Raw genomic sequence first — 26,891 nt, forward strand, 5'->3', positions numbered from 1 at the left:
ACTCGTGCCGGACCCCCATGCCAAGGGCCGCCCAGACAGGGCTGCCCCCCATGCCACTCTCTAAGTCTGTCTGATCCTTGCAGACAATCCCCATCTGCTCACCATCCAGCCAGACCTCAACACCACTACGACCACCTACCAGGGCAGTCTGTGTCCCCGGCAAGATGGGCCCAGCCCCAAGTTCCAGCTCACCAACGGGCACCTGCTCAGCCCGCTGGGTGGCGGCCGCCACACGCTGCACCACAGCTCACCCACTTCCGAGGCTGAGGACTTCGTCTCCCGCCTCTCCACCCAGAATTACTTCCGCTCCCTGCCCCGCGGCTCCAGCAACATGGCCTATGGGACCTTCAACTTCCTTGGGGGCCGGCTGATGATCCCTAATACAGGTGGGAAGGACCCTAGAGTGCCCCAGGGAGCTCTAAGAGACAAGACTAGCATGTGTCCCTCCTGGAGGAGGACGGGACCGGGACAGCCTTGATGTTCCTCCTATACCTCTCAGCCTCACCCCGAGGGCTGAGCCAGCCCAGCAAGGAAAGAGGATAGAGTTTTGGAGAGGATCCAGTCTTGGCTGGCAGTGGGGCTGGCACTGAGGCTGAGGCCAGAGCTATCTCCCTCTGTTGCCCAAGGACACAGGACTACTGTCCATTCATTTACACAGCCAACCAGCCTGTGTGTGCCGGGCCCTAGGCCCCAGGGATCTGGGGAACTAGTGGAGAGATAGCAGAGGAAAAATGCCTGGACAGGGGCTCCTCCACCTACCACCTCACCGAAACCCCTGGGACAGGGTCTCAGAGACACCTTCATAGAGAATCCACAGACCCTTTTGATGGTCATCTTTCGGGAAAGCGCCACAGCCTCTGGTGTGTCTCCCCTCTCCCACCCTGAAATTCTCTATTTCCTCGGTTTAGGTGACCCCACATGGCCCTGACTTCCTTGTTCCTCTGCAGCTGCTCCTGGTGCCTGCTCCCTAAATGTAGGTGTTCCTCAGAGCACGCCCCCCACCCCCAACCCTGGCGCCCTCTTCCCAAGTGATCTCACCCACTCCATGGCTTTAATCGCCATGTCTGTGCAGATCACTCCCATTCCTCCATCCCCAGCCACAGTTCTCCTGGGTGACAGAATCGTACACCCAGCTGCCTCCTGGACAGCTCCATCTGGATGTCTCACAGCACCTCAGATTTCTCATGCCTAAAACAGCACCGTCTCCCACCCTCCCCCAGAACCTCCTCCTTCCCAGTTTTCTCTTCCTCAGGCATGGCACAGTCGAGTTGCTCAAGACAGAAACTAGGGGTCACCTTGGCCTCCTGCCCTTCTTCACTTTCCCCCCTCACCTTCACACCAGCTTCATTCACACACTGATCCCATCATTCTTTCTCCTCAAATGCTCCTGCATCCTCCTGCTTGTCTTTCCTGCTGCCTCTCCTGGGCTAGGCCACCACACCTACCTCTCGTCTGAGTCACAGCTCCAAGCATTTACTCACTAGAGCCACACTTGATCATGTCCCTTTCTGGGGCTTCCACTTTTCCCTTCAAAGCCCACATGACAAAACCACAAGGACTCATCCCCCGTGGCCAGCTGCAGTGGCCTCTCCTCCCATGCACATTTCTCCTGCACTTGGCAGCCACGGTGGGCTCTCATGAACCCAAATACACTGGGCTGCCCTTTGTACATGCCGTCTCTCTGCCCCCATCCACTAGCTTAACTGCTACTTCTCCTTCGGGTCTGGTAGCTGTCCCTTTATGCCTCATGTCCCCCTCACATGGCTGCTAAGATGATGAGGTGAGATGGTCCATGTCAAGCTCTTAGAAAAAGGCAGGCGCACAGTGGGCGCTCAGTGATCATGCACCCTTCACTCCCCTGGTGGGGCGAGTGGCCAGGTGGGCTGTGCTCCACCCTGCTCTCCCCCAACACCCAGCATCCTTTGCTCCCGTCCACTTATCTGTCTCCCCGCGGACTGAATGCTTCATGAGAGCAGGGCTCATGGTTTTCCCCACCTTCCTGAGTACTCAGCATTAGCATTCACTGAATGAGTATTTGAGTGAGGGTAGTACCCCCGCCACAGTGAGCATTCACACGTGGATCACCGAGACTGTCACCAACCCTGGCAGCCGGTACCAGGAGGCAGCACAGGATAGAGAAGGGAGCCGTAGCTGCAAATACACCACCACTGGCTTCCCTCTCTCTCCTGGGCTTCAGTTGCTGGGAAGTTGTGATATTCCAGCCACCCCACCTCAGAGCTGCCCACTCTGGAGAGCACGCATATGCTTTTGGACTTGGTGGGATAGCCATAGAATTTCTTCCCCTCTCCCTGTCATGAGCCTCTGAGGCCCCTCCTGATATAGGGGCTCTCTGTCCTAAAAGGGCAGGAAGGTGGGGCAGGACCGCTCCTTGCCATCCTCAGAGTGACTCCCCAGCCCCTGGCCTCACCGTGGCCTGCCCCCTGCCTCTCCCCTGGAACCACCTCTCCCCCAGCAGATGCTTTCTGATGCTGCCCCTGCAAGACGCTGAGACAAAGGCAAATCAGCCAGACAGGACGTGTGTGCAATGGCACCCAGACTAGAGAGGGCTACCAAAGTAGGCAAGATTGTTAAAGGCCCCAGCCCCACCTGCAGGGGGCCACTGCCCAACAGGGAGCAAAGTCACCAGAGGTGGGGTGCCCACCCAGAGGTGGCCAAGCCGAGGGAGAGAGGAGGAACTTGAGCAGGCCAGGAGGGTGGAGCACTCAGAGGCACACTGAGGGTGGTGGCTCCAGAACAGCCAAGTACGCAGCACAGGCTAGGCCCACAGGCCAAGGGCCTTAAATATCCAGCCAAGGAGCTGGACTTTACCCTGGAGGCAGGGAAGGTTTTAAGTGGATGATGGGGCAGGTAGGTACAGTGTACCTGGGGGTTCCAGAGTTTTCTGTGCCCAAGCTAACTAGGCAAGCATTTCCCACCTGAGTTCCCTCAGCCGCTCTTGGGGTCTCCCTGACTCAGCTTCATGCCTGTGCGGGTGGTTGGCCAGCCTGGCAGTCCCAGTGGCACTTCTGTTCCCAGGCCAGGCTGGCGCCGGTCAGTCCTCAGAGGGAGGCTCAGGGGGGGGACTGGCGGAGTGAGGTGCTCGGTGTCTCTGCAGCCCTGGTAAGCCCCGGCTGTCCCCCCGCTCTGTCACAGGCGTCAGCCTCCTCATCCCCCCGGACGCCATACCCCGAGGAAAGATCTACGAGGTCTACCTCACGCTGCACAAGCCGGAGGATGTGAGGTGCGGGCATGGGCCCTGCTGCTGGGACTGGGCGGGTCCTGTCCTTTCCTGCTGCCACCGCGACGCCCCTGCCCACCCCACTATTGGGCCTGGTCTGGCCTGGCCCGAGGGAGGGCAGGGGAAGAGGGGCTCCTAAGCTCCACCCAGCTCCACAGCCCCTAACCCCAGGGTCCCAGGGTGGCCCACTGATGCCTTTCCCTTCCCACCCATATTTCCCCACTTGAGGTTGCCCCTAGCCGGCTGTCAGACCCTGCTGAGTCCCATCGTTAGCTGTGGGCCCCCCGGAGTCCTGCTCACCCGGCCAGTCATCCTCGCCATGGACCACTGTGGGGAGCCCAGCCCCGAGAGCTGGAGCCTGCACCTCAAAAAGCAGTCCTGCGAAGGCAGCTGGGAGGTGAGCCCCAAGCCTCCTCCCCACCCCCCCACCCCCCCCCCCCACCCCCCACGCTCGGGGTGGTGTCGGGCTTCCTGCCGGGCCCTTGGGCCACGGCCCCCCCCCAACCAGTCTCCGGCCACTCCTCAGAGCTGTGGTTGGCTGCGAGCTGACCCACCAGGCCCTGCCTGCAGGATGTGCTGCACCTCGGCGAGGAGGCGCCCTCCCACCTCTACTACTGCCAGCTGGAGGCTGGCGCCTGCTATGTCTTCACGGAGCAGTTGGGCCGATTCGCACTGGTGGGAGAGGCTCTCAGCGTGGCCGCGGCCAAGCGCCTCAAGCTGCTTCTGTTTGCCCCCGTGGCCTGCACCTCCCTCGAGTACAACATCCGAGTCTACTGCCTGCATGACACCCACGATGCACTCAAGGTACCTTCCAGCCCCACCCTGCCACAGGGAGGCCGGCTCTGACGGCTGACCACCCCTGGCCCTAGGGAGGGGCCAGTAGAGAGGGGCGCTCCCAGCCCCCAGGCCTGGCTGACACCTGGGGCACTGCAGGAGGTGGTGCAGCTGGAGAAGCAGCTGGGAGGACAGCTGATCCAGGAGCCCCGCATCCTGCACTTCAAGGACAGTTACCACAACCTGCGCCTGTCCATCCATGACGTGCCCAGCTCCCTGTGGAAGAGCAAGCTCCTCGTCAGCTACCAGGTGCGGGCGCTCAAGGTGCTTGGAGCTGGGCACACCTGAGCTGGGCACACCTGATGCCACCTCTCTGTCACCCCCCACCCCCAGGAGATCCCCTTTTATCACATCTGGAATGGTACACAGCAGTACCTGCACTGTACCTTCACCTTGGAGCGCGTCAGCCCCAGCACCAGCGACCTGGCCTGCAAGGTGTGGGTATGGCAGGTGGAGGGCGACGGGCAGAGCTTCAACATCAACTTCAACATCACCAAGGTGGGCAGCACTGCCATAATGTGCTCCCCCACTGGGCCTACCCTGCCACCAAGCCCACCTCCTAGAAACCGCTTGGCAGCTCCCTCCAGGTCCCCCAGGGAGGGAGGTGCAGATGCACATGTAGACAGATGCTGTTGGACTTGGGGAGGAGGAGATGGGAGCAGCAGGGAGAGGAGGGGGAGATGGAGCTGGCCTGGGGACCTCGGAGGACTTCCCTGAGGAGGGACTTTTACTGGGCCTGGAAGGATGAGTAAGAGTTAGACAGGCAGCAATGAGGGAACTGAGTGTGGAGGACAGAGGCAGTGAGAGGACAGCAGTGAGTTCTGAGTGATCAGCAGAGTTCTGCTGGTCAGCAGAGGGTGGCAGAGGTGACGTAGGGAGGAGTGATGGGGTGGGAAGGAGAATGAGGTCAGAAGGCTCCTCTGCTCATTGGCTGTGTGACTGTGGGCAGGTCACTGCACCTCAGTGCTCCAGTGAGCAGGGCCCTGGCCCACCGGGAAGCAGCAGTGTCCACGCTGTCCCCATGCCCTGAGGTGGTCCAGGCATTCCCCCAGTGTGAGGTAGCAGTGGGCTGGGCTGGGCAAGTTGTAACGGTTACCTCCACCCCTCCCCACTTCCAGGACACGAGATTCGCTGAGCTGCTGGCCCTGGAGAGTGAAGGGGGGCTCCCAGCCCTAGTGGGCCCCAGTGCCTTCAAGATCCCCTTCCTCATTCGGCAGAAGATCATTACCAGCCTGGATCCACCCTGTAGCCGGGGTGCCGACTGGCGGACTCTGGCCCAGAAACTCCACCTGGACAGGTGGGTGGGAGATGGGCAGGGAGGGGCTGTGAAGGCCACCTGCAGTCCAGCCTGGGTGGAGAGGATGGTGGGGGGGGGGCAGTGGACAAGACACACTCTGGGGCCTGTGCCCCAGCCACCAGCAGCTGGGGCATCCCCTTGGCTGAGTGAGGGGAGGCCCTGTCCTTGGGTGGTCTAGGAGGGTAGAGGCAGCAGCCTGAGGGAAGCCAGGCCACTGACGGGCTCCCCTCCCTTCTGCAGCCATCTCAGCTTCTTTGCCTCCAAGCCCAGCCCCACAGCCATGATCCTCAACCTGTGGGAGGCGCGGCACTTCCCCAACGGCAACCTCAGCCAGCTGGCTGCAGCAGTGGCTGGACTTGGCCAGCCAGATGCTGGCCTCTTCACAGTGTCAGAGGCCGAATGCTGAGGCCGGCGAGGCCCACAAAGCCTACACTCTCACCAGCTTTGGCACCCGCCAGGGACAGGCAGAAGCCACCACCGGGGAGAGCTGTGTGGACAGGCCCCCTCCTGGCAGACGCTATCCCCTAACACTGGCCCTTCAGACCCTGCCCGCACTCCTTCCCCTCCATGGCCTGCCTGGCCGGGCTGGCACTGCCACCTGCTCCGACTCTGCCCGGGGCCCAGGGTGGACAGTGCCTGGAGCCCGGGCTGGGCCCAGCCCATCTGTGTGTGTGTATGTGCGTGTGATGCTACCTCTCCTCCTGCCCCAGCCAGGGGGCCGCATACACACGGGCATACATGCACACGATGGGCTCGGGACGTGGCCCCCGGAGCTCCTGCCTGAGCTGGACCTTATGCAAACATTTCTGTGCCTGCTGGGTAGGGGCACATCTGAGGGGCCTGGCTCCAAGCCTGTGGGACTGAGGGCCACAGCTGCACAGGGGGCAGCCCCTGGATTCAGGCACACAACTACCACACGGGCATGTGCCCATGCATGTCCCGTGTGCTCCTGTCACATGCATCCCCCCACACATGCATCTCATGCTGTACACCTGGAGGCTGCTCACGTCTCTCACGCCCGGTGTCAGTCCACATCTGCCTCTCACATGCTGCCCTTCTCCCACCCACCCAGGGACACCCAACGGCTCCTCTCCGATCCCCCCCTGCCCCCAGCCACGAGGAGCCCTGCCTGACGGGGCGTGTGAATATGCAACGGGAGTCCCGGGCTGGACAATGGCGAGTGTGCATGCCGTGGCGTGCCCGTTCTTGGGGCTGGCCGGTGCCCCCGTGCGGGGCCTGTCATGTGAAGCTTGTGCCCTGACTCTGTTTTAAGTGCATTCGTGCACTTACACTTGGCCTTATGTACACAGCCTTGCCCGGCCGCCAGGGCGCGTAGGGATTTTAGCGGACGTGAATGTAAATAAATTATATATATATATTGCTAACCCAAGTGCTACTTCTCTCAGGGAGAGCTAGGGGTCCAGGCCAGTGGCCATGGAGGGGTCATACATGGCTGTTTTGGAAGTCCTGGGTGTCTGGACCTGGCTGGGGGACAGATGGGGTCCCAGCCCTCGTCCAACAAAGCTGGTTGCTGGAGACTTCTTCAGACACAGGTCATCTGGGCAAGGCGGCAGGCAACAGCGGTGACCAGGGCTGCACCTTTGCCGGACCCGTCCTCTGATTGCAGGAAGGTGACCACACAGCGAGGGGCCAGCTCCCGCACTGTGGCTGCCACCAGGCTGGAGAAGCTGTGAGGGGAGAGGCCGAGGTGAGACCAGGTCAGCCGGGCTCCACCTGGCCATGCCTCCCTGCCCAGCCTGGCACCTGGACTCACTGAGGGTGCAACTTGTAGAGGGTTCCATCCACCCCCACGGACACAGTCAGCTCTTCCAGGCCCCGGTTCTCACGGATCTTCTCCACCACGGCAGCCACACCTGCCCCACAAAGCTGGGCGGCCCTCTGGGACACAGCCTGGCACACCTCCAGGACCATCAGGGCATCATCTGAGGTCAGGGACAGCCCCAGATCCTCCAGGATGGCTCGGACCTGCCTCAGGGCCAGGCTGTCACTGGGGACAGGAGGGAATAGAGCACAGAGAGGCAAGATGCTGCATGAGCGCCCCCTCTCACGGCTTTCTCGTCCTCTGGGTGCACCTCCCTCCAACCAGCATTCCACCCAACGATAGAGTCCTTTGGGAGGTGGAAGGAGATAATGCAGGCCTCAGCACCTTTCAATCTCAGAGAGAAACTTGGTCTTGAAGATGTCCCTGGTCTGAAGGCGCTGGGTCTGCTGGCCCCGGAAGAGAACTCCAAGGCTGGTCAAATGCAAGAGGGTGTGGCGGACAATCTCCCCCAGGTACATGCCACTGATCATCTTCTCAAACCTGCGTGAAAGTGTGTGTGCACACAGGGCAGGAGGCCCCAGCCCCATGCCACCACCAGCCACATCACTAGTGCCAGCCACCACCAGTCACACCTGCCCAGCCCAACCCTCACCTCTGCTTGCCAGGGTTGATGGATGCCTGGTCCACACTTGCATCAAAACGGGTACTGAGCATGCTGAGAGAGCCATCGTCCCCAAAGGCACCCCACTCCATGTTGATGCACATGTGGCCTGAGTCCCCATCCACACTTGCCACATTCCGGAGCTCCTCCATGTAGCAGGCATTGGTGCCAGTTCCTTCAGAGAGGCCAGATGGGGTGGAAGCCACACTGTTGCAGACAAGATCTCTCTGAGCCCTTCCCACCGAGATAGCAAAATCTGGGCTCATTTCCTACCTCTCCATCTCCTCATGCTCATTGGCCTGCCCGAAGCCCGGTCCTCCTTCCTTCCTCGCATCCCTTTTTCAGACCCTGCCACCATCAAGCCCCCCAGGACTCTACTACTTCCCCTACCAGCACCACCATCAGCGCATCTCCCATGCTACCCCAGGGTGCTCCCAAAATGCCCGTCATTCACATCATTCCCCTGAGAGATGTGTGACAGCCCCTGCTGTCACATGGGTGAGAGGCCCAAGCCTTCCTCGACTGGCCTTCCAGGTCTTTAGTCAAACAGTAGGTGCTGGGCCAGGAACCGGGGACATAAAAATGAGACACAAGGAGCTCCACAGTGGCCAGAGGTTGGGCAATGAGCAGCCAACTCTGATACTTCCTGTGTGTGCCCAAATAGAAGTGCAAAGAAAAGCATCATGGAACACCCAAGCACAGGTGAGTCTTCCTGCCTAGAAAGTCAGGAAAAGCTACAGAGAGAAAGTGACATTTGGATTTGACCTTGAAGCCAAGAAGCTTAGACAGAAGGCATACCCTGGGTAAAGGCTTTTCCTTCTTCTCCCCAACACACAACCAGCTCTAAGCAGGTGTGTTGGACCCTGGAATTACTCCATCCAGTTGTTAATTCACACAGCAATCTGGGCCTGCCTCTCTCGAGCATCTCCCGGTGCCAGACACTATGTTCAAGAAGCTCCCAGTCTCCTTCGAGGCTGCCACATACCTCCAGCTCTAAGAAACGGATGTCCAAGGAGCTATGGGATCCCTCCTCCCCCTTCTAGCCAAGTTCCTTTTTTTCTTTTCAAGGCTTTCTTTTCAAGTCTCACTCATGTCGGGACCCCTTCCTTTCTGATCTTGGCTTGTTGCCCTGGCATTTAGAGTCAGATTCAGCTCTCTCTGACGGCCACGTGCTCTTCTGGATTCAACCCTCACTAAACAGTCAGTTCCGAGAAGGCAGATATTTTCCCCTTCTTTATGTGTCTTCCTGTCCCTTCATCCAGCCCCCAACTGGCCACAGGAGAGGTGCTTAATAAAAACTTAGAATCTTGGGGACTTCCCTGGCGGTCCAGTGGTTAAGACTCCACACTCCCAATGCAGGGGGCCCGGGTTCGATCCCTGATCAGGGAACTAGATCCTGCATGCCACAACTGAGATCCCTCATGCTGCAACTAAAAAGATCCTGCGTGCCACAACTAAAGATCCCATGTGCCACAGCTAAGACCCAGCATAGCCAAATAAATAAATAAATATTAAAAATTTTTTTAAAAGACTTAGAATCTTGGACTATTCAAAGAACCATCTCAACTCATTCTCTGCACACACCCATCCCATCACTGGGGTCCCACCCAATTCCAAATACTCTGTAGGCCATGAGCCAGGCATAATGCTACACTTTGTCCCCTCCCATTTCATCCTCATAACCCCTTAAGATAGGCATCATTATTATCTCCACCTTAGAGATGAGGAAACTGAGGCTCTGGTGATTTGCCCAAGGTCATACCAGTGGAAGTGGCAGAGCTAGTATTTCCACCCAAATCTGTATGACTCCAAAGCTCACATTCATTTAACAGATGGGCAAACTGAGGTTCAGAGAATTTAAACGACTGTGAGTCAGTAGCTAAGCTGGGCTAAACACCGAAGCTCCAGACCCTCAGCCCAATAGAGTGTTCCAGGGCCCCATTGAGTCAGGTAAGAGTGATGCCACATCCCCAAGGCCAGGGGAATGTTCAAATCAACAGGAGGCAGTAAATTAGCAACAGGCAGTAGGGGCACAAAACAGCAGGGCCCTCCTCACCTACGATGAGGCCAACCTCGCAATGGGGGTCCTCGTAGCCACAGGACATCATGGTCCCCACCGTGTCATTGACAATGGCAACCACATTCAGTTCCACTGCCTGCACACAGAAGGATGCTGCTAGTTGCTGGGCAACGTGGTCGTCACAGCAACTAGCACTGGACCCAGAGGTCTCTACTACAGAGGGCCCCCCACATCAGGCAGCGGGAGACCCTTTGCTGCCTTCAAGGCCCGTTACTCCAAAGCACCCCTCTAGGCAGACTACTTACCTGTCTGCGCCCGATGGCTTCCCGCAGCAGACACACAACATCTTGGCCCTCACAGTCAGATGCATTGAAACCCTTTGTCCAGTTCAGGAGGATGCCCTGGGGTGGGACCAAGAGGAAGCAGGAAGCTAGAGTTCCCTTGGAATCTCACTTTGCCTCCCCAAAGCCTGCATCCCATCAGAATGCAGTATATGATTCCCTCCCCACATAGGATTCTGTGCCTACTCTGTCATACGATTAAGGGCCTTGCCTTCTGCCCCCTCCCAATTCCCCAGGAGGATTCCAGTGTGAAGAAACCTATTAATAACCATCCAACCTACGTCTTCTACTTTTAGTGCCAGAATGCTCAGATAGTTTGAGGGTCTGGCCATTTTAAGACATCTGCCCAGGGCTTCCCTGGTGGTGCAGTGGTTGAGAGTCTGCTTGCCGATGCAGGGGACACGTATTTGTGCCCCGGTCCGGGAAGATCCCACGTGCCGCGGAGCGGCTGCGCCCATGAGCCATGGCCACTGAGCCTGCGCGTCCGGAGCCTGTGCTCCGCAACAGGAGAGGCCACAACAGTGAGAGGCCCGCGTACCGCAAAAAAAAAAAGACATCTGCCCAGAAGGAATGGCCCTTTGTAATTGGGTTAGGAATTAACAGATCTGGTAAAATGAGTGCTGTGTGTGAGAAAGGGAAGGACAGAGAAGGCTCAGAGGTCCAAATAACAGCAGCGTCTGCTCTCCCAGAAAGAGATAGCAAGAGTCACTTGAAAGGAAGGAATTCTCAGAGTTAGGACGGAGCCGTGTCAATGGGAGATTCACAGGCATGTTCCAGATATGAGTGAAGGATGAATGGAAAAGCCAGAAACCAGACACCTGGGCAGGACAGGAGGGGACAAGACAATTTACTGTGAGAAACTGGCCTTAAATTGTGAACTTAGTAATGGGGGCCTAGCTGTTCTTTTCTTATTGTGCTTCCTCTGAGGGAGAGGGCAGCGGAACTATTCCACCCACCATTAGGAGAAAATGACTGCTCTGCCCAAAGTAGACGCATGGAGAGCAGGTCTGGGAATCTTTGGGGCAGGAGACTTTAGACATATTAACTGACATTTCCCCCAGTAATATTTCCTTTTATTCCTTTCCCAATAAAACCACAAGATAGAGTGTTCTATGCTCATTGTCTCAAAAACAGAAACCAGAGAGAGTGAGAGTGAATGAGAGGGAGAGCCAGATCATGAGTAACAGCAAAGTTTCCCCACTCCCAGATGAGAGAAAGACCCCCTGGTTTGGGGAAGGTGAGGTGGGCAGGAGTTAGAGCCAGGTTCCAGATGGCTTCCTGAGAAAGATGTCCTAGGCCCTCCACCCTGGGCATGCCCCTGTGGGGAAGGGGAGGACACAGAAGGGATTTGGATAATCTGAGAACAGAGGCAGCCTCTGCCCTCCTTCCCCACGGAGGGGAAGGTAAGGTATCAAGGGAGTTGTCAAGACCCAAGAGAGCAAGATGCAGAGTCCAAATGGCTGGGGCCTGGACGTTTCCCCCACGTCCCAGCTTGTCTGCACATTCTATACAGCAAAGGAGGGGCCCCTACCTGGATAAGGGGATCCCTGAATTGATTACCATTAAGTTTTCACTCCTGAAAAGAATGTGGGCTCAACATAGAAATTAAATTCTGTTAATAGGACTGTGTTTCCTGCATGCCTGATTTTGCACAGGGTCCCACCTGCTTCTCACACCTTACAAGGAATAATCAAAAGGTGCCAGAATAACTCAGGCTGGAGGAAGCAGATGAGCAAAGAGACACTGCTGACTGCATGATCCAAAGGAAAGCAGAGCACAGAGGCCCGTGTCTGAGAGGTCAGAGCAGGAGCAGAGGGTAGGCGAAAACCATAGGAAGGCTGTTTGGAGTAGAGTAGGCAGAGCTTCCCAGAGACCACAGGTGTGGAAGAACCTGGTGGGCACCTTCAGGGCCAGCAAACTCCTCATCACAGGAGCTTTTCAGCAGAAGTTGGGGGTGTTGAGGAGGAGATTCCTGGGAGCTTGGATCAGAGGTCTGGGAGGAGCCATCTCCATGGCAGGCCTTAGGTGTGTGCATGAAAAGTCTAGCATTCCTGATGAAGGATGCAGAGGTGTGTGCTGAGTGGGTGTTGTGTCTAGACCTGTGCCTGCCCCTCTGCCAACCCCAACCAGGCCCTGAGAAGGATACCAGCAAGGCCGGGAATAGGAGAGAGGGCAAAGAAACCATGCAACCACAAGCCCCTTTGAGAGACAGAACAATCTGCTCCCTGCAGATACCCTCGGCATTACAACAGTGCTGTGGGTGAGACAGCCAGTGTGTCCTCTGGTCAGTCCCAACCTTGGCCTGCACTGCTCCCAAGTGCCCAGACCTAATGCTGGCTCCACTCTCCTGCCCACTGGCAGCCCCCAGGGGTAACCATGTCCTTCTCCATCCCACGCCTTTTCATGGCCCTGGATTCCAGGCCATTTCACCGCATCCCATCCACCTGGGCACATCACATCTGGGGAAACTGAGGCTGGGTGCAGGCCCAGCCCAGCAGTGCCTCCACCCAGCCCTCTCCCTAGCCCAGGAAGCCCTCTCCAGGCCTCCTGCCCACTCCAAGAAGAGTATGTTGGTGGAAAGCCCCTGAGGATGGCTTCCCGCAGCCCTCCCTCTCTCACCTGGTCCAGGCCGAGCTGCGTACATGGGAAGGAGAAGGTGAAACCCAGGGGGAGGCTCTGCCCACTCAGGCCCTGCTTCTCCTGGAAGTCCACGATGCAGTCCACAATGTGGTCAAAGAGCTGAGGGGTGGAGCAAGTCAGGGAGTAGGCCACTTGGCCCTTCCCCGCCCCCTGACATCAGCTCCAGGTTGTGGGTACCTGCTGCCCAGAGCCCTGGGCCACGCACTCCGGGATGGAGTAGATCTGGCTGGTGATTTGCACACCTCCAGTGGCCACACGCACCAGGAGGACCCGGAAGTTGGTGCCCCCCAGGTCCAGGGCCAGGAAGTCCCCACGCTCTGTGGGGCAGAGACCCTCAGTGCCAGGTCAAAGCTGGAAGCTCCACCCCCCACACATGCTGTGACCCCCCAGGAGCCCATGTCCCATTCAGACCAAGTCTTTACCACTGCCATCAGGCGTGTCCCGGACGTAAGTGGGCAGCATGCGGAGGGAGGAGGCTTCCCCTTGGAGTCCCTTGGCCATGGCCTCTCGCATCTGTGCCTGCACTGCTGCCAGCTGCTCACGGGTCAACCGGAATGGTGCCAGGGTCTCCTCCAGCAGGCACCGGTGGGCAGCCAGGCGGGCAGCCACAGCAGTCACCATTGCCACACCCTGGCCGCCCCCGTCCACAGAGGGTATGAAGGAGACATCACATTCGGGGGCCAGGAGCATCACTGTCTCCTGCAGGATGCTGAGGAACCTACACAGACACACATCAGGTGCACCCTGGCTTGGCACCTGGCTTGCGGAAGCCCTGGGCTCTGCAAGGGCTTGCGGAAGCCCTGGGCTCCCTCACTTCAAGTCAATTCAATTCTAAACCCATCTATGCACCAACCATACGCCCAGTGCCCCCAGTGACACCCTCCCTTGCACAACGAAGAGAAGCCTCTTTCTCTCCTCTGACCTCTTCTGGCCTCCCCAGCCCCTGTCTGTCCTCACTTTGCTTGGGTGCCATTCATACCCATCGGCTTGCACCAGTGGTACCAGAGTGCCCTCTGGGTGTGTATCACAAACACACACTTGTTCCTGCTACCTGCTAACACAGGATCATCTGTATTCCCAATACCTGGGGTGTCGCTCAAACACTCGGCCTCCAGTGGCCACAGCGATCTGAAGTGTCTGCTGCTCCCGGCTGTGCTGGAGACGGGAGAGGACGGCAGCCAGGGCAGCTGCACAGAGCTGGGCAGCCCGCGTGCACACAGCCGCGCATACGTGCTGCACGAACTCGGCATCTGAGGCCCTCGGGTTCAGGCCCAAGTCCTGCAGGATAGCGTGCACACGGGCTGCCCCAGCAGAGGGACTGGCGGGGACAGGGTGCTACTTTGGGGCTGAAGTAGCCCCAAAGCTCCCTGCCCCCACCAAAGCTCCATGGCTACCTCAGGGAAAGAGCATCCTCCCCATTCCCAAGTCAAGAACCCCTCTGTCGCAGCCCACTCGCCTCCCGCACTCACTCCTCCATCTCAGCCACATGTTCCAGGAGGATGCCGCCTTGCCTTAGCAGGGCAGGAGAGGTGTAGCCGCCAAAGAGGACCCCGCACCGGGCCAGGTGAGCCAGCACCAGCCGCACCAGCTCACCCAGGTACAGGCCCCCGATCATCTTCTCAAACCTACAGGCAGGAAGGGTGGCTGGACAGAGCCTTTCCTAAGCCCTCAGCCCACCTGGTCCCACCTCCAAGAACTCCCAAAGAGAGGTCACTTTCTTTGCGGTCCCTGCTGAAGGGTCCAGAAGCAAATGGCCTCCTAGGAGACAGTTGGGTGTTTACCCAGACCCCACTGCCCCCTCTGGCTTAGATTAGGTTCATGGGGGCTCCTGGAGGGTAGAAGGACCCAAGGAGGGTAGGAGACTCTTTGCTTGGCTACTCTCAACCCCCAACCCCTGCCAGAGCTGGCCAGAGTCAGGAATAAGGGAGGGCCAAGAGTTAAAAACTCTTCATTCTAGAACCCATTCTTTCTTTGAGCCTGGCCAGGGCCCCCCAGGATGCAACCTGGAGAGCCTAGGAGCAAACGAGAGGGAGGGGCCTAAGGGCTGGAGTACAGGGACAACAGAGCGGGAGGGGAACAAAGCAGTGATGGGGCTAGAGCAGAAGGTTAGGCCACCTCTGGGCACCCCGATTCAGAGACTCGTGGTCCAGGGTGTGGTCGAAGATGGTCAGCACTGGCCCCAGGGCCCCATCATCACTGAAGGAGCCCCACTCGACGCTGATGCAGACTCGGCCCCGGTCCTCGTCTAGCACTGCCACATGCCGTGCCTCTTCCATGTAACACGCATTGGTGCCAGTGTCTGGCAGGGACACCCCATCAGGGCCTGTCCACCAGGCCTCCAGGCCCTCCATCCACCATCACAAATGCCTGTGACTCACCTACAACCAGCCCAACTTCACATGGCCCAAGCCCTGGCTCGCAGCCCATCATGGTGCCCACTGTGTCATTCACCACGGCAACTACATCGATGCTGTAGGTCTGGACAACAGAGAGGACAGAGGTCAGGGAACCTGGGGGATGGGCAGGGCTGGGGCCCTGGCTTTGACGGAGACACACAGAGTCCCTGAAATGCGTGTCCGCATGCCCCACACATTTGCGTCACATATGCTCTAGGCCTTCCCACCCTATAGAGGATTTTCCTCCCATCCCACGCCTGCCCCTTGGCTCCTCTGCCCCCAGCTCAGGCCCTGGAGGTCTCAGGGGCTCTCAGCCTCAGCCATCACTTCCAGAACACCAGTGCTCCCCACAGGACCAGGACAAGGGTGAGCAAACATGTCACCTTGAAGGCTATGCTGTAGACACCTCTCTTGCTCACCCTGGTCCTGGCCTGGCTCCCCAAGCCTGCTCCTCTCAGCCCTGACTTCCAGCTACTCACACAGCACCGTGGTGGTTAGTCGGCACAGATCCAGAGTGGCCTTTCTCAGGCATCCAGACTTTTGAATATGCCCTTCTCTGAAATTAGACCTTCCTCCCCAGCCCCAGCTTAGGCACCTGGCAAACTTCTCCTTCAAGTCTCTGCTCAAGTCGTAGTACACCCTTCCCTGTGCTCCCACAGTCATCGGAACCACATTCTCAACAGGGACAATCTTTTATTGGAATGCTTTCCCCACTAGACTTGTGAGGTCCCTGAGGACAGGGTCAAGTCTTTTCATCTTTGTTTCCCCCTACAGTCCTGAACGTTTATTTGACCTTTCTTAGCTTCAGCCTCCTTACCTATAAAATGAGAATGGTAGCAGCATTTACCCGAAGGTTACATGGATAAAGGGTATAAACACGAGAGGAAAGCAGGCTCTCCCAGAAGCATAGGGACAGCCTACATGTGCTGGGCCCAGGCCCAGGCCCAGGCCCAGGCCACATGGGCATCCCTCCCTGCTCCCCTTCCTCTACTCACTCCCTGCCTCTGGATGGCGTCTCGTAGCAACTGGACCACATCCTGGCCTTCCACACCACTGCACCTAAAACCTTTGGTCCAGGAAATGAGGGTGCTCTGGAGGCAGAAAATTCAGGTCAATCCTCCAACAACCTTCATGGGGCTGCAGCCCCTCCACCCACTGTCCCTGTAGCCACTCACCTTGTCCAGCCCTGTCTGGTGACAAGGGAAGGAGAAGCTGAACCCAAGCTGCAGACCCTGATTGCCCACGGGGAGCGCATCCAGAAACTCAGATAGGCAGCGGGCGGCAAAGTCAAAAAGCTGTGGGGTGGGTTGGGGGCTTAGCTCTGCCCACTGGAGCCCCAGCTGCCCCCGGGCCCAGAGCCTGTGCAGTGAGTGCTCACCTGCTGACCAGGACCCAGCATCACCTCTTGGGGGATCACAAACTCCTGGCTTCGGGGCTCCATCTTGTGCCCCTCAATGCCCATCAGGGTCACCCACAGAACACGCAGTGAGGCCCCTGTGGCTCCCAGTTCCAGCACCACGAAGTCTCCTTGCTCTGTGGGAAAGAAGGTCACAGAAAGGCACGCAGCTGGTGAGACCAAGCCCTCTTCTTCCCAGAAACATTCCCAAGGCCTGTGAAGTCTCATCAAGGGACCTTAGAGATGGGGACCTTAGAGATGGAGAAAGGGGTAAGGAACTCCCCCCTCCCCCAGATCAGAACCCTCTTACCAGTCCTGGCCACCCATGTTAGTCTATACCACCCACCAGTGCCATGTGGGGTAGACCCCACATATGTGGGCAGCATCCGGACAGCAGGGGCAGGGCTGGCCTGCCCCTTAAGGGCCTGCTCCATGGAGTCCAGGAGGCTGGTTTGGATCTGCCGCAGCTGTGCCCCTGTCACCTTGAACTGCTGCAGGCATTCCTGTACCTGAGGAGAAACAGGCCGACATCTGGGCAGGAGCCCTGTTGGCCTAGCGAAGTTCCCCCACTCCAAACAGGACAGAGGCCAGCCTGGCCCAGTTCATACCTCCCTTCCCTAGCCCAGACCAGCACCCCTCCCTTAGCTTCCCCAGGGGCTGGCCTGAGCCCTGCTTGAGCCCACTGTGAGCCTTGCTGAGCTCCCCAGCACCTGCCCAGCCTCACTCCTCGCCTCTTCACACACTGTGGCTTTCTTGCTGCTCACAGCCTACACCAGCTCCTGCACCCTCAGAAAGCTCCTTTCTGGTGGGAAGACCCACCCAATTCCTCCTGCTCCATTCCCTTGTGGATCCTTTCAGCTCCTTCCAACCTCCTCTACTTCTTTGAATTCAGGGCTGGCAAGACCTCTCCCCTGTCACCCCACCAGTGATTTGCTCTGGTTCCCCAGGACCCATAGCCGAGCTGCTCAGTGAATTGTTGTTAGATGAGCAAATGAATGAACAAATGTGTGGATGAACTTCAGGTTCAGGGGCTTCCCTCTTCCGATACACTCCACTCTGGAGCCCGAGCAAGCCCAGCCAGGAGCGTTTGGGGGCCACACCATGGAGGACAGTCCTCCCACAGTTGGCCATCCTTCACACAGACATTGACTGAGCCCCTAATATGTACCCAGCACTATTCTAAGCACCATACACTGCACAGCCAGCTGAGTCTGCTCTTGTGGAACTCAATTCCAGTGTAGGGGGCAGAAAATAAGCACAGAAACATGTAATATGGTTCTGGTAGTACTGGTAGAAAAGAAAGGCAGAAATAGAAGTTCAGGAGTGACCAGGAGAGGAAGAGGTATTTTTGGATATTGGTCAGGGAAGGTCTCCCCGTGGAGGTGACCTAAATGAAGGAAAGGAATGAGCCATTTGAAGATATGGGGGAAGAGCACAAAGGGTTTTTCTTCAGAGCAAGGGGATGGATTTTGGGGAAGGCTGGCCAGGCGCAGATCAGAGTGAAGGGAGTGGCGGGCAGACAGGGAAAGCAGAGGATGGGACAGCAGGTTCTTTTCCAGCAGAAGCTTGAGTTGGGGGAGCTTAAGAAAAGCTCCAGTATCTCACTTCTGTGTGGAAACCTCCCTGGGACAACCCTCTGGCCTGTCCTTCAAAGAGGGCTCAGCAGCCTCCCTGGGTTTTTCAGAGGGTCCCAGCCCCCGACTCCATTCTCCCAGGCTTAGCCTTTCCCGGGTCCCCACTGCCTGTCTCATAGGAATTCCATTCCTATGACCCGCTACCCCACACTGGGCCCATATCTATAAAGTACCACTCAGGCACCTGGATAAGGAGGCAGGGAGAGCCAGGGAGGAGAGGCTGCCAACTGAGGGAGATGGGGGCAACTCAGTCCCACCCCTGTTTTAGGAAAAGAATGGGAAACAGATCCCTAAGGAGGCAAATGATCCTAACTGGAGTCCAGATGTTCAGTTCCGTATTCACACTACTGCTTCCAGTAGCCATGCATGCTAGGAGGAGCTATTCCTGAGTCACAAATGAGGAAACTGAGGCTCAGAGAGGTATAGGCATCTGCCTAATCCAAGCAGCTATTAAGGGGCAGAGCGGGACTTGAACCCAGATCTGACTGCAGAGATGTTTCCACATAAATGTGAAGCCTTATAAAAACTAATAAAAACACCTGAAAAGAACCCAAAGCTGATGAAGTTTGCAGCAAAGAAACCCCCACAGGACATGGGATGAGAAAACTTAAATCTGAGTCCTTGCCCTGCCACTTCCTGTCTATGTGGCCCTGGGCAAGTTAAACTTCTCTCTGACATGGTAAGACTTAACAAGAGAATAACAATACTCAAAAGCACCCAGGAGCCATGTCTTGTTCATGGCTGTATCTCAGGGCCACAAGGAGTGGCTGGCTCTCAGGATTTGTTGACTAAGTGGTTGTGGTGGCATAAGAAAGGGGATAATGTACGTGAAAGTGTAAAGTGCTGTTCAGATGTGAGGGGTGTTTTATTATTGCTTAATGACAACATCAGAGTTATGGAGAAGTCAATGGCTTGGGTAGATCGATGTTTTTCTTCCTTTTCCTCCCAGCTGCAGTGAGAGGTGCAAGAGGAGTGACTATGAGATGGCAGAAGCCTCAAGAAACACAGGAGGACTTCCCTGGCTGACGCTGGTGGGCGCACAGCAGACAGGAGAAGCTACTGGAGTCTCCCCTCAACCTCCCCCAAGAAGAGTGGGGAGAGACCTCAGCCAGGAGAGTGAGGAGCAAAGCATTAGAGAGAGGGTGGATTCAATGCGGCCTCAATGCTGGATCCTTTGACCAACTTGCTGTGTCCGTCAGTCAGGGCCCACCTCATCTCTCTGAGCAGGTTTTCTCCTCTGTCAAGCAGGAACAAAAATAGCACCCACTTCTCAGCGATGTTTTGAGGACTGAGAAGACAGTAGATGTGAAGGGGTGAGAAAGTGGCTGGCCTATAGGACATGGGTTCCCTTTCCTCAGAGCACAAGGTAAAACTAGCCTGGGGAGCCTGACTCCATGACCCCTCCGGTGACAAAAAGAGTCCTGGCAGAAGGCACCAGGAAGGGACTCAGATGGGACTGGGTTCCGACTACACGTGGTTCTTAGATCATCATGGGAAGGGGAGCTGAGGTTGAAGCCTTGCAGTGCTGAGTGGGGGCCCAAGGCCACAGGAAATTTGGCATCCGTGTGAAACTCCCCCAAAGCTGAAGAGAATTGTCTTTAAACTGCAGGTGTGTGCAATAAAGCCAGCAGGGTGGGTGTGGGACCAGCGCCAGAGTCTCAAGAGAGTGGTGTAAAGTGAAAGAGGTGATGGTGGCAGGCCCTAGAGCAAGCCCTGGCAGGGCAGGCACCGCGGCACAGTCATTGCACCCTTCTGTGGCCCAGCTAGGGGTCGTGCACAGAAGAAATGTTTACAGGGTCTGGGGCAGACGTTGGACAAGGGTAAAGTGAGAGCATGAAATGCAGTGAGGGGTGACGCCCCTCTCGTTTGGGCAACAAGCCAAATCAAGCAGGTTTCAGAATGGGCTGGAAAGCTAAAGAAACTGCAGGGAAAGATACAAGAACCCTTTCGTGGATGCCTCCTCTGTGCAGGTCCTGTATCTCCATTAGCTCACTTAATCCTCCAGGGGTGGGAGGATTAGACTTTATTTTCCTCCATTTCAGTGTTGACGAAACAGAGACGAAGAGATGTGAATTGACTTACCCGAGTGTTTCCTGCTAGAGGGTGTGGTAGGCAAGGGCTTCTAAATCTTGGTCAAGATGAAGAAAAAAGAGAAATTCACTCTGAGCTAATCTGAGGCACAATAACCTTGCTGCACAACCTCCAAGTTGAGTTCAGCACTGAAATTCTCTCTGTGTGCCTGACTTCAGTGGCCGTGTTGAGGGGTGAAAGATGTGCAGGAATGACTTGAGAAGTGGGAAAAGGAAGGGCTTTAAGAACACAGCTTTCTACAAGAAAAACCCTGGAGGGTCCTTTCTAGACTCTGGAGATGAAACACCTCAGCTCAAGCTCCTGTCATGCCTTAAACTCAAGGTACGTCACCTCTCTAAGCCCCCTTCCTCGCCTGTAAAATGAGGAGATAATCCCCACCTTGCAGTGGTGTGGAGCCTTGAAGGAGAAAGCTACTAGATCAGATATGAAAGGCTCAGTAAACAGGAAAGGGCTGCATGGGTGTGAGCCAGTGGCCGCATGGCATCTTCTGCTGCTCCTGCTCTTGACACCCTTGAATAGGCACGAGACAGGAACCCAGCGCTGAACTTACCAGCTCAGAGCTGTTTGAGGGGCAGGGCAAGCCTTCTTGGGGGCAGCTGGGGGCTCCTTCCCGTTGCTGCAACCCTAGAGACCCAATGGAGTCCATGTGGTTCCACGGTGGGGGGTGACCTCCTATGGGAGAAAAGGGTTCCGGGTGAACCACGTACTCCACAGGTTGTGATGAACCTCGGAGGCTGTGATACAGACCCTTAACTTTCTTCCTTCTGAAGGGGACCAGGAAGGAAGATGTGGGCAGAGCTCAGAATCTCTGACCATCAAAATCCTTTAGTAAACCACCAGAAAGCCCTCATTTTCCAGAGCATGTACAACAAAAGAGCACTGGGAAGGCTGATTTCTAATCCCAATGCCATTCATTCAGTCATTCATTCACATTTACCAGTCCCTAATGCCTAATGTGCCACATGCTAGGGTACAGACAAAGCAGACCTAGACCACACCCTCAGGGACCTCACAGCTTTACCAATAATCACAGTATGACTGACACAGGCAGTGACAGAGATGGACTTGCTGCTGTACTTGGGAGTTCAGGGATGTGCTAAAGGTTTGGAGCAAAGGCTGTGAGGTAAGGAGGGGCCAAAGACCTGCTGGAGAAGCAAGCAGGCTGGCTTGGCACCTTCATGCCAAGTTAAGGTGTGTAAATTTCACGCTGAAGAGAGAAGTGGACAGGGGTGGATCTGTGCTTCAGAAAGGGGTTCCACTAATGCCATGACTTCGGGCAAATCATTTATGATTTCTTTGCATTTCAGTTTCTTCATCTGTAAAAAACAGAAGATAATATCTACCTTCACAAGGCTGTCATCAGAATTAAAAAGAGTAACAACAGGGAAAATGCTCTGGGAACTGTAATGTGCAACATAAACGTCAGGGTGGGTTTTGGAAGGTGGGGTGATGCTGAGCTGAAAGAGCCCTGTGCTCATAGCTGAGGATGCAGCTCCTCACAAAGCAGCCACACCAGGTCTCTCTATCTCAAGGCCTACTTTATTTTCATCTACATATAAATAAAATGGGGACCAGGAAGTTTCCAAAGGAGCCTTCAATGATTCAGGTGCCCTGCAGGGGTGGAAGAAAAGGGAAATGCAATGGAGGGCCCAAGATGGGCAGAAGGCATCTGGCTACTGAATTATTCCCTCTCCTCCTTTAACAGCAAAACTTCAGGAAAGCTACCTTCCCACCTCTGCAACCCCTCCCCACCTGCCACTCCCCTCATGTCCATGAATTTGCCCTCCCCATGGCCACCTATGACCTCCTGACTGCCCAATACCAGCCTTTTCCTCAGTCTCCATGCTTTCACCCTCTCTCAGGCATGCAAAGCCATGAGAATTCTCTTCACTGCGAAATTCTCTTCTCCCTTGGCTGCAACAGTCAGTCTTCCCTGAGCCTCCTTCCTGAGTCTCTCATAGTCTGCGTCAATAACTCCTTCACTCCTCTCCTCTTAGCTCCCAAGTTTCTGGCCATAGTCTTCTTCTCCACACTCCCTCTTTATCTCACTCATCCCCAAGGTTTGATTAAAACCTGTGTGAAGGTTCCCAAATCTACCCGTCCTGAGCCAAATCCCAAATTCCAATGGTCTGTTAGCATCTCTGGATGCTAGAGAAGCCTCCTCAAACTCAACGGTCAAAGCCACATTCATTTCCTCCTTCACTTTTCCCCACGAAATTCTTCCCGTCCTTCACCTTGGCTGGAGGCATTCATGTTGCCGCTATACATCCCTGACCCTCACTTCCTCTACGCAATAAGTTCTCAGGCTGAAAGAGCTGAGAGCGGAAAGAGCTCCCATGTGTCTCCACCTCCCAGTTCCCACAGCCACTGTCCTAGACCTTCCACCCATCTGATTATTCCAACAGGCTCCTAATTGATATTTGTGCTCCCATGTGGCCATCTCGCCACCTTACCCACACCAAACATGTTACCAGAGTGACTGTGCAAAAATAGATTTTATCATGTCATTCCCCATAATGTGAAGTAAGCCGTCACACTGTGATGGCTTCTACTGCAGAAAAAGAAGTTTTGTGACTTTGCAACCCCCTCACACTGTCCTCAACCCAAGCTTCCTCGCTTGCTACTCCCCTTCATATTCCAGCCACATTGACTATGAGCTTCATCCTGTCTCCTGCTGTCCAGCCTTCGTTCACAGCCTTCCCTGGAATTGCTGTCTGAGTCATCTCTGCTTCTTCAATGCCCAGCACAGGGCTTGAAATAGGTAGGTGCTAGTACAGCTTTGAAAAATTGAGAGGTGGGGAGTTCTTATTCAGAGAACCAAGAAATCAGTTTCCAAAAAATCTCCCCAAAGTCACATATACCTACACTCAGTTTCTGTCACATCTGTCAAACATATGTTCCATATATGTTAGAAGCCTGTTTTGAGGATAAAATGGGATAACTGAGGCAATTACCTTTGGGAGGGGCCTAGGGCTACACACATGGTGAGATTTCACTCTCCTTTCGAGGCCCAGCTAGCTCAATCACTCATTCACTCTTATTAATTTCTTCTATTCAACATTTATTCAGCACTTCTACATAACAGAGACTGAAGCTTCCCCCAAGTAACCCCAGTATTTACACTCCCAGTAAATGTATTCATTTCTGTCTCTTCCAGCTGAGAGTTCCTGTGGGGAGGGACATGTCTCCCATATCACTAGATCCCCAGAACCCAGCCCAGGGTCTGGGGATGTTTGAATAACTGTGGGCCTCTTGGCTTAATTCAGCTGAATCAGCTACATGGAACGAGCCTTCCTTCTGAAAGGTATCCCAGGACCTCTGCCGAGGTTAGGAACCACTATCGAGGACCAACCAGCTTAGCCTTTCCAGCCTCCACTCATCCAGGATGGACTAAGCAGGAGAGATGAGGGTAAGGAAGGGGCTAGAGCTGAGGCAGGCAGGAATTAGAGGAGAATCTTACCTGGGAGAAGCAGCAGTTGGTCACTCTCCTCAGACCTCGGCTCTTCTCTCTCAATGAGACGTCCCACTGAACTGCTTTGTACTCAAAAAGTGAAACTCACGAGTAATCTGACTTATAATGTCACCAAGCCCCACCCTCTCACTAGACACCAGCTAATTCGGGAAGGTGCACTTCCCTCTGAGTCTGCCCTAAGAGGAGGCCAGGTTAGGCAGGGCCATGGTGCAAACTTAAGCAAGATCGCCACAGGAAGTTGGGAGTCCTGAAGTGGGTCAAGGAGCCTGGGATATCCCCTCTGCAATGCTGGGAGCTCCATCCATTTTACAAACACTCAGAGTCCGCAGTGGTTCACCCCTGGAAAGGAGCTAGAATAGCCTGGGAAATATGTAGTCCAATGGACAATTTTCCAAAATGTGTAACGACTTACTAAATGAACACGAGGCGATGTGGAAGCACAAGAGGAAGAGGCTAACTCTGCCCCAGAGTGGGCAGAAGTTGAGGAAGCTGAGCCCTGAAGGAAGGGTGGCAGTATGTCCTCACATGTACAAAACTGTGGAGCATAAGGCACCTTCATGGAATTGGGGAACAGCTCCAAGGACCTCAAGAGGATACATGTAGGTGAGGACACATGGTGGGAGAGGAAGCAGCCAGGCTGTGGAGTTCAGCCTTTAGTCTACAGGCCAAGGAGGAAGAGTAGGTTCACACCATGGGGCTTCTCTACTAGAAGGGGAAGAGGAATCTCAGCTGCAGTGGGGCTGTTGGCCACCAAGCTGGTTTCCCTGAACTAGTCTTCTTGAATGTACAGAAAGTTGGGGTAACACTGTGCCCACTGCTGTGGTCTAAATACTTTTGTTCCCTTCCCACCTAATTCTTATGTTGAAAACCTAATGCCCAAGGTGACGGTATTAAGTAGTGGGGTCTTTGGGAGGTGATTAGGTCATAAGGGTGGAGCCCTAATGAATGGGATTAGTACCCTCATCAGAGGCCCCAGACGGCTCCCTTGCCTCTTCTGCCATGTGAGGATACGAGAAGTTGACGGTCTGCAACGTGGAAGAGGGCCTTCATCTGACCATCTGGCCAGGCTGGCACCCTGATCTCAGACATCCAGCCTCCTTAACTGTGAGAAATACATTTCTATTGTTTATAAGCCACTCAGTCTGTGGTACTTTTTAATTGCAGCCCAAATGGACTAAGATACTCGCCATGGCAGGAGACTAGACACGCTGTACCAATTTTCATTCCAGGGAAATGGGTGAGCAGATACTTTAAAACTCCAGGCTACCTCATCAATAGTAACCCTACCGTTAACCATAAACAGTACTCTGCCTCCACATGACACCAGGATGGAGACCAGGGATGATGGCCGTTGAATCAGTTTTGGCATAACTGGGCCTGGAAACATGCCACATATCAGCCCTTCTGCACAGTTCACTGTGTAGCAATCAGGCATGTAGGCTCTGAGACTGGGAATGGGGGTGGGGAGGATAGACTGGCCATCATTCAAAACATAGCATCCTGCCTAGCCTGGGGCTCCAGTCTCTCTCAACTTCTTAGTGGGGAGAGAATATAGAACTGAATGTGAATGTGATTCATGCTGACAGTCAGTTTGCAGTCTCCTGAGCCAGGGTGAGGATACACCCCTGACAAGCAATGCCAGGGCTCTTTGTCTGTGTTTCTAGAAACCTATGTCTATTTCCCCAGCAGCAGGGGTCCCAACACCCTAGGCAGAGTGTCAGGGAAGGTCTGTGTCAGGGCCTATGGAAGGAGGAGGCAGTCTGGGCTTGAGATCTGTGAACAACTATGACAGCCGTAACTGTAGCAGAGGCACAGCAAGGATCAGCAGTTCTCTTCAGACACCAGATGGCCATTGACCAAAAAAGGGAAGGACAAGTCCTCACAAGGCTCTTCATAGCCCCTTAGTGCCAATCTCCAGCTGTCCAGGAGGAACTAAGGAATGGGGAGAGGCAGTCAGCTGGGGGAAAGGTGGGCTGTAGCCCAGGTACCATGGCTGGGATGAGAGCCAGGCCCTCCCTGCTCCGATGTGCTCACAGGCTTGCTTCTCACAGCTCACAGTGCCCCACGGCCAGGCACCAATAAGCTTCCTGCTATTCCCTCCATGCCCTTTTACTCCAATGTGCCTTGCAGCTCTCCTATACCCATCAAGCTGCTTCTTACTGTTAGTTTTTTGTTTATGTTCATCTGTCTGGAATGACTCTCCCTTTGCGCTCTCCAGCCTTTTCACCTAACTTTTCCTTATCCTTTAAATTACACCTCAGACATCGCCAGTGCTGGGAGCCTTCCTAGACAAGTTCCTCCTGGCCCTAATCCCAGCCGAGTAGCAACCTGTCTATTGATCCCATAGTGTCTTGATCTTGTATCATTGCATAAACTACAGTCTATTAAAAGAATCTGTTTGTCTCCCCCCACTGTACTATGGGCTCCCAAAGAATGATTCTTATTTACCTTTGGAGCTCCAGGGCCCAGTTCTATATCTAACATGGGATAGATATCAGTTAATTTTTGTTAAATTGAAGAGCCCTCCCACAACCTCAATAGTCCAGGGCTTTTGAAACTGAGAGGAAATAAGTAACCTCTTCCTGCCTTTCCACTCTGGGTTTTATACATTCTTCCATCTTCCCACTTGGTACTACCATCTACTTACTTACCTGCCTTCCCCTCACCCCAATTCCCACCTTCTAAATCAACTTAGGGCCAAAGCTTCTCTGCCTCACAGGTGAGAATGAGCCCACCCAAACTTAAAATTTCCATTGAGTTTTGTGACTCAAGTGGGAAGTAGGAGGTAGTATGGTATAGTAGACAGAATCAGCACTGGTGTCAGACAGACGTGGGTTTGAATCCCATCTCAGTTACCAGTTGTATGACCTAGGTGAATTCCTTCACTTCTCTGAGCCTCAGTTTTCCATGTATAAAACATGGAGACTAATGCCTTAGGTTGGGCTCCTCCAGAAGCAGACCTAATTTGAGTGCAAAAGGTTTAATTGGGAAGCAATCAGGCCAGGATTAGGATTAGGGCAATGCATGTGAAGTGCCTAGCTATAAAATGTAGAGAATCCCTCTTAGGTTCACACAAGTGTCAACGCTG

The 26,891-nt window shown here is 55.1% G+C and overlaps 2 protein-coding genes across 2 annotated transcripts in view; one reads left to right on the forward strand and one right to left on the reverse strand.

Moving 5' to 3' along the window:
* UNC5A (unc-5 netrin receptor A) overlaps nt 1–5,775 on the forward strand; it is a 61,615-nt gene extending 55,840 nt beyond the window's left edge. Inside the window, exons 8-15 of the mRNA XM_029217770.1 lie at nt 84–386; nt 3,154–3,241; nt 3,467–3,635; nt 3,809–4,042; nt 4,172–4,321; nt 4,406–4,570; nt 5,191–5,369; nt 5,610–5,775. Coding sequence (XP_029073603.1) covers nt 84–386; nt 3,154–3,241; nt 3,467–3,635; nt 3,809–4,042; nt 4,172–4,321; nt 4,406–4,570; nt 5,191–5,369; nt 5,610–5,775 — 1,454 coding nt within the window. The remainder of the gene's footprint in view (nt 1–83; nt 387–3,153; nt 3,242–3,466; nt 3,636–3,808; nt 4,043–4,171; nt 4,322–4,405; nt 4,571–5,190; nt 5,370–5,609) is intronic.
* A 945-nt stretch (nt 5,776–6,720) lies between these two features.
* Nucleotides 6,721–26,827, reverse strand: HK3 (hexokinase 3). The gene is made up of 18 exons (XM_029218045.1): nt 20,882–26,827; nt 16,953–17,115; nt 16,589–16,743; nt 16,386–16,505; nt 16,206–16,301; nt 15,193–15,292; nt 14,930–15,113; nt 14,284–14,439; nt 13,899–14,132; nt 13,237–13,532; nt 12,992–13,131; nt 12,794–12,913; nt 10,139–10,234; nt 9,870–9,969; nt 7,805–7,988; nt 7,537–7,692; nt 7,144–7,377; nt 6,721–7,057 (listed from the first exon to the last, which is right to left on the reverse strand). Exons 1-18 carry the CDS (start codon nt 20,975–20,977, stop codon nt 6,913–6,915), a joined length of 2,775 nt encoding a protein of 924 aa, XP_029073878.1. The 5' UTR covers nt 20,978–26,827; the 3' UTR covers nt 6,721–6,912.
* Between the last annotated feature and the right edge of the window lie 64 nt (nt 26,828–26,891).

The sequence above is a fragment of the Monodon monoceros genome, unplaced genomic scaffold (assembly GCF_005190385.1).
Source record: "Monodon monoceros isolate NGI ecotype Baffin Bay Population unplaced genomic scaffold, NGI_Narwhal_1 Super_Scaffold_12, whole genome shotgun sequence".
In the NCBI taxonomy this organism is placed as follows: Eukaryota; Metazoa; Chordata; class Mammalia; order Artiodactyla; family Monodontidae; genus Monodon; species Monodon monoceros.